The following is a 7,500-nucleotide window of genomic DNA, read 5'->3' as shown; positions in this document are numbered from 1 at the left end:
CGAATTTCGTCTTGGATTGTTTGTTTCAATTCATCCATTGTCCTTGGCTTAGTCGCGTAGACCCAACTCTTCAGGTAGCCCCACAAGTAAAAGAAAAAGAAAAATCATAAATGGACAAATTGGGTGATCTTGGGGATCAGGGGATATCACCGAATCTTGAGATGACACGGTTACCGAACATTTCTCGCACAGCTGCCTTTGATTGCCTTGGGTGAGAACAGGACTGCAGCAGCGGTGGAGCGCAGACAAGTCAGGAAATGCACCGCCGCACTAGCGTCTATCGCCACCATCCCTTGTCCACACTGATCAAAAGTGTTCCGGGCTGGAATTGGCCTTGCCAGCCATTTGCGGACGCACAGACAGTGAAATTGTCACATCACATCAGCTCCGCACGCCCAACATCCGTCTCCAAAATTGGTATCATCATCATCATCATTATCTTCACTCCCTCCATGATAAGTGTAGATGGTCTTCGTCGTATCGATGAACAATAGAAATAACATATTCTTATTCTTTAAGTATCCAGTTTGAGATCTTGTCAGAACCTGAAGCTTTTGTCATATTCATTGATCCCAAAAGGTTGAACACTTGCCCCACTTCTACATTTATATATTTTATTTATCCATTTTTTACTTATTTATTTTGCTCCTCTCGCTTTCCTCCAAAAAACTGCTCTCTTTTGCGAAGGCCGACTGGAAATTTTCATTCATTATTTCTGCCTGAGCTGAGGCTTCTTCAAAGGCCTCACCACCCACTTTTAACTCGGTGGTTAGGTCCTTGTGTCGCAGTTTACCATTTGTAAACCTATGAAACAGTTTGAGTTCATCTTTGCATTTATCTACTACACCTTAAAACTTCTTTCTTCCTCCCCGCGAATTCTTGTATCATCATGTCTAGCTTGTTTGTAAGCTTCTTTTGTTTCATTGCTTCTTCTTTTCCTCCATTTTCCCCAGGCCATGTTCTTGACCTTTTTTCACTCTCACATTTTTGTTAAACCAGTCCTCTTTCTGCTTCTTCCTTCCACTAGTCTTTGGCACATGTTTGTTCACTCTCCAGTTGTCAAGATCAAGAAAGATTTCCCATTTCCTCCTTAGTCCCGTGTATTCATGAATTCCCCCAGTTCATTTCTTAAAGAATTTTATCACCCCTAATTAATCTGCTTTCCTAAAATTGAGTCTCCCTTGCCGGTGTGATTCATTCCTTGGATCTATTTCCTCATCCTCCAACTGAAATTCAATTGTTACATGGTCACTTTTTTCTGTAGGGCAAAGGGAGTTCAATGAATTGATGATATCGGGCTCTTTGGTTAGTAACAGATCTAATCTTATGGGAATGTCATCTCTTACCAGGGTCATATCCTTTACCTACTGTGTCATTGTGTTCTCCTTTGCTATACTTAACAGGGTATTTTCCCAGGAATATGCTTTGCCGCTTGTCTGTATTATGTATATATATATATATATATATATATATATATATATATATATATTTTTTTTTTTTAATGGAAATCATTGAGGATGATAATAGTAATGATAATAATAGTAAATAATAACGTTAATAATACGCCTTTAATGTATCATCTGGTTGTTTTTAGATATTGTCCTGTTTATATGCAAGAGAAACATAGACACGATGTACCAGTTTGATAAGTCTGGTTTTATCGCCAAGAGATAACGAGAGCACATCGTAAGCCTGACATTATATCGTTGCGTCTTTTGATCAGTGCTTTCGACAGCGTCGCATCACTTTCGAGTTGTGTGTATATAACACTATTTCTAAAGTGAAATTGTTATTGTTAATATATTTTTCATTGTTTTTTGTGTTGTGGTATTATACAAAGTGAAGGCATATCTTTTGAAAGATGGAAATAGCTGTACAGTGGTACGAGTATAGACAGTTTATGAAACCGTCACGCACACCTTCAACCAAATTTGAAATATTACTTTTCAGGTTTTTTGCGAAATATTTCATATGTAAAATATCAGACAACTGTCAGGTTAATGTATTTTTCACAACGTGTAGCCTACTTAGTATCTAGTTTTCGCTTCATTCGAAAAACCAACGTTGGTATCCTTCAAGAAAAAAATTCCTTACAAATCTTATCATAAGAATACCACATTATGAATCTTACGGTGGTATTCTTAACAAAATTCATTCCTTATATAGATATTCCCCTTCCAAGGATTTATATAAGGAAGGATTTTTTTTAATGAATATCACCGTAAGATACCTTTGTGCCCTTCATCAATTTGACCGATAAGTTGTGTATTTTTCGGCCTTGTCCTCTACATATGTGGGAAGTTAAACAATAATTAAGCCAGAGTGATCAAGAATTCCTCTGAGGCGTTCATGCACTTTCGATTAGAATTCTCAATCCTACATCTGCAAAAATAGCTTCCTCAGTCGTGAAGACAAATCACATTTTACCAGGAAGAGCAGTACTTGTAACAACCCGACTGGCTACAACAAGAGTGACGACAACAATAACAACAGTGACGATAACAACAATAACAGGAGTGACGACAACAATAATTATAATAACAGTGACGGCAACAAAACCAGTGATGACGGCAACAATGACAATGATGGCGATGGCGACAACAACAATGACAACGACAGAAACAACAGTGATGACACCAATAACAAGTGATGACAACAACAATAACAACAGTGATGACAACAATAACAACTGATGACAACAACAATAACGACAGTGATGACAATAACAGCAGTGACGGTAATAATGATAATAATAATAATAAATAATAATATATAACAATAATAGTAATAATAATATATAACAATAATGATAATAATATAACAATAATAATAATAATAATAATAATAATAATAGTGATGGCAACAACGATGTCCTAAAACAACAATGATGGCAACAACAGTAATGACGGCAGCAACAACAGTAATGGCAAGAAAACGTTAACAACATCATTGACATGACAACATGGACTGCGAAAGTAGCACTGACACCATTACTACGTGACCACCAACGTGGCACCAACGAACATTAAACTATAATCCTCGTCCCCATCCCCTTGTGCAAGAGACCCACGACCCCCTAAGTAACGGCTCATAGTGGCTGGGATGGGTTCTAAGCAGGCTAACTGGGAGGAAACTTTCTATTGAGGTCTGTGTCGTGTCCATCATTGTTTTGAACACCAGCAACAAGTGTATCTAATCGATAGATGGGCATGGTTAGTAGATAAGGACGAACATCCTTAGGGTGAAGAGCCGGGCTCAGAACAGATGATAGCGGACTTCGTTATCACGGCGTAGATAATAATCACATAATAACTACCTGAGATCGGGGGACGGTGTTGAAAACGAGACAGTCATGTCGAGCGAGGCGCGAGATTGAACCTCCGGCGGGCTGTCCATGTGGGTGCCTGGTACATTGTATCTCTCCTTCAGGACGATCGACTAACCCTATTTACCAGCGGAGCTCAGGAAGCTTAGATTGGAAACAGTGGCTCCCTCAGAGCTAAAAAGACCAGGCAATGGCGAGACCTATGGTCAGGCGGCAGTGATCGGGCCTACTTTGCGGAAGTAGCTGTAGGGATACCTACCCGACTACAGCATGCCGTTCTAAAAGACCATCATATGCAGGCACCCGTCATTGGTCCCTGGTAGTGAAAAAGTGAAGAGAAAAAGAAAACTTGGATAGAGTGTGTTAAGAGAGTTTTGGAAGGAATGTGAAGCTTTATGTGCCAATTAGAAATCTTATGGAGAGATGATGTTGGAGATGTAATTAGAGAGGGAGCAGTGTTTAAGAAGATAACCAAGCATGAGTATACATGGGAAAGGGTTGTGAACGGAAAGGTTGATAGGGCATTAATGGATTGGGTGAGACTGCAATTCTTATTGAATAGCCCCTATCAGTCTGACGATTTTAAACCCCATAAATAAGTACCATAAGTTAATAGTAATGTCAGTATTTTTTTTTGGGGGGGGAGGGGAGAGGCTGCGGTGGAGAATAGCACAGCCACACTAAACCTAACCAATAATCTCTTGCAAATGTGTTACAAATGCTGGGAGCGGGTCAAGCATCTGGAAGTGGCTGCAATGGTATAATTTTATTAAGAAAAAATCGGTAAATATAATTTTTTTTGCCAGTCTCACAAATGCAATTCTTATCTGTGTAATTTCGTACCTCCTAACATTCTGTTTCGAACCCCCATAAATAAATACCGCAAATTCATAGTAACGTTATCGATTTTAGTTTTTATTTATTATTATTATTATTATTATTATCATCATCATTATTTCATTATTTTTGGCCGGAACTGCGGCGGAGAATAGCTACAATCGCATCTACCTTAACCTAAAAACCCTCATTTTTAATGTCACTGTTATAAGTGACATATCTTTTTTTCAAGGTTCATATCATGTAGGCTCACAACTCCTTATGTTCCTCATTTTGTATTCCTTACTCTTGATGTTCCATATTTAGGGATGCTGCTTCAATAACTATTAGATATTGAGTGTGACTATTTGTCCACTGAATGGGGATAACATTCACCTCCCGACAAAGGCTGAGGTAGCACTGACGACATCTGCACGCCCACCAAATCAAGTCGGTTCAAAACAGCTCAGCAGTGCGGTGGCGGTGTTGAAAACATTGATTTTCAACAGCACCACTAACACCACCATGGTCATGATGCACGGTGTGGACGGGAACGCCTCCTTCACTTGTGTTCGCCATGGAGAGCAACATCTGGGGGATTTGCTTAGGCTTAGAGAGGTTAATTTTCAAAAATGAGGTGATGGCATCCATATTATACATATGCATTAGTTATCGGTATTATCAATAATGATAATTTAGTCCTGTTTACGTAGATGTTATACAATGTTTAGTTCTCGTAACCGTGATTTTTATGAGACATAATAAACTCGAAATTGCAAAGGTAATCTTTTCTGTGCTAGGAACAAATTTCTGAATATCGTATTCTAATATAAGATGGGTATTTATTTAGTTGCTTAGTTCAGTTACCAATCTTTATTTTGAACACTGAACCATTCAATTGGATGCATGTAATACATGTAACAATACTACAATATAGTTAATATTGGTGTAACAATTTAATGTGTATCTTCACACATTGTTGTAATTCTGCATTACAAATTAATGGCCTGAGAGAATCAATTACCATTTTAGCCAGCCACTTTTCAAGGCAAGAAGGACATTACCGGTATGGTAAGGCGACACCACTGTACCAGGTTCTGGCGATAGTACATTTGGCAAGATGGCATTATTACCCAAATTCTCAGAGTGACTAAACCAACTGGTCTCCATTGATATGAAAAGGCAGTGTTTACGCCTTTGCATAACCAAAGTAACTGAAATCTTGAACATATATCCTTCGCTATATTACCATCATGAACTATAGCACAGTTACATCGATGTATGAAATTGACTTCAAGTACTACGAACCTGGAAACGACAAAAACATCTATCACTAGAGGACTGCTCAGCTGCAGCGTATTGTATATGATTCTCAGGAAAGACGGAAATTCAGTAGAATGACTTACCCCACCTATCGTCTGGGTGAGGAGGACCATAGTATGCCAACAGGTCATCTGGACGTTTCTTCCAGCATCCCTCATCCTTCTGCGTTACCTGACTCTTCCACTAAACCCTCCTCTCCTCCTACCGGGCCTCTCCGATCTTCCAATGACATCTTTCCTGCATCTGCAGACCTCGGCGAACAGATGTTGTCATATCAAGTACGTAGTTCATTCATAAACCTTTTAAAGCTGTAGTTAGATGTTTGCGCACGTGCATTTTCACTAAAACTAGGGCATGTAACCACACACGCACGCACGCACACACACACACACACACACACACACACACACACACACACACACACACACACACACACACACACACACACATATATATATATATATATATATATATATATATATATATATATAATACATATATATACATATATATATATATATATATATATATATATATATACATACACACACACACACACACACACACCACTAATTCAGAGTTCTGAGTTCGAGTCTCGCCCAGGACTACGATTTCAACATCGCTGCACTGTGAACCGGCACTCCAATTCTGGTGGGCAGTGATATCTGTGTGTATGTGTATGTGTACGTGTGTGAATGTATGCACGTGTGTGTGTGTGTAAAGTCACAGCTTTACCCATAGTTCGGGCATATCATGCTTCGAGTTGTCATCCGGGAGGGTAATAGCATCACGAGTCCAGCACTTGATCCAAGACTGTAGTGAATTAGTTTTGTGATGGTTATTGGAGTGGACACTCGAGCCAGTTCAGAGAAGATAAACAAACGACGTTCCGATTACTGGACCGAAGAACTGTATGGGGTTCCGGTCCAGGACGGTTGCCATATTCAAATTTATTCAAATGCTGCATTTAAAACGAGTGGTGAAGAGCTATGCGGTTTAATTGTCCAAATTAGAAGGTAAAACTTGAACAGTTGAAAATTATGACGACCGCAGATAGAAGAAATGAGTTGGTTGTTGACGGACCGGACCAGAGCAGGAGAGGAATTATAGAAGAATTGTGATGGGCCCCGAGTACTTTTGACCAACCGAAAACGATAATGGGAACTATGAGTGAAATATATATATATATATATATATAATATATATATATATATATATATAATATATATATATATATATATATATATAATAATATATATGTGTGTGTGTGTGTGTGTGTGTGTGTGTGTGTGTGTGTGTGTGTGTGTGTGTGTGTGTGTGTGTGTGTGTGTGGCTAGAAATACGTAAATGTACAGTGCTGCCTTTAAGGCTGCAAAAGCCTATAAAATCTCATTTCTGCATTTGATTTTGTCACATTTGGGGCGAACTTATTTACACTTCATCCATGTGGTGACAACAACGTGACCAGTTGATGACAAAGAAACAAAACAGGTTTTTGTCATAGCCATAGTGGTAATCAAACAAGATACTTCCATTTTATTTTCTATTTTTCTTTAAATATTTGTTCATTTACTGATATCTTTTACATAGCTTATAGATTTTTATTCTAAATCCCTGTTCTCCAAAACTGTGGGTCGCGTCACCATAGGTTGTGATATGCCATGCAGTGTGTTGCAAGGCTAGAAAGAAATTCTTCAGGCTGCAAGAGTGAAAAAATAACTTCTTCTTAAGCCAAGTTCTGTAGACCTAGATAGTGTTACTACATTTAAGTAGGTATGCACTACATTCCACCCTAATCCTGAAGGGCGGGTTGGGTGTGTGTTAAAGCTGTTTCATGCTATGAGACTATTAAAACATCTCTTATGCGGTAGTAGTCCATGCAAGTTGCACTATCTGTGGTATGATTTACTTTCCACACTATCTATATACCACTGGCTTTTTCCTCCTTATAAGGAAGGTAGCCAAGTCAAAATCACGCAGTACAAACTGCACCACCCTTGTTTCCTTCTCGTCTTAGCTTCTTGTGGATGAAGGGG

General features: G+C 38.8%; 1 protein-coding gene across 5 annotated transcripts in view; it reads left to right on the top strand.

Moving 5' to 3' along the window:
* The window catches only part of AQP (aquaporin), a 60,331-nt gene that overhangs the window by 11,109 nt on the left and 41,722 nt on the right, over nt 1-7,500 (top strand). Inside the window, exon 1 of one of the 5 annotated variants that reach the window (XM_076211034.1) lies at nt 1,716-1,755. The exons of 2 other annotated variants lie outside the window; for them this stretch is intronic. Coding sequence is in view for 2 of the 3 variants with exons in the window: in XM_076211029.1 (XP_076067144.1) it covers nt 5,539-5,742 (204 nt within the window). In the remaining variant the exon portion in view is untranslated. Of the gene's footprint in view, nt 1-1,715; nt 1,756-2,295; nt 2,738-5,230; nt 5,743-7,500 lie in introns of those variants that run through there. 2 more of the 5 variants (XM_076211031.1, XM_076211029.1) reach the window with 2 other exon arrangements.

The sequence above is a fragment of the Oratosquilla oratoria genome, chromosome 28, assembly GCF_046742065.1.
Source record: "Oratosquilla oratoria isolate Oo_2021 chromosome 28, ASM4674206v1, whole genome shotgun sequence".
Classification (NCBI taxonomy): Eukaryota; Metazoa; Arthropoda; class Malacostraca; order Stomatopoda; family Squillidae; genus Oratosquilla; species Oratosquilla oratoria.
The sequence above is the reverse complement of the archived record's forward strand: the minus strand, read 5'-3'. Positions and strand labels throughout refer to the sequence as shown.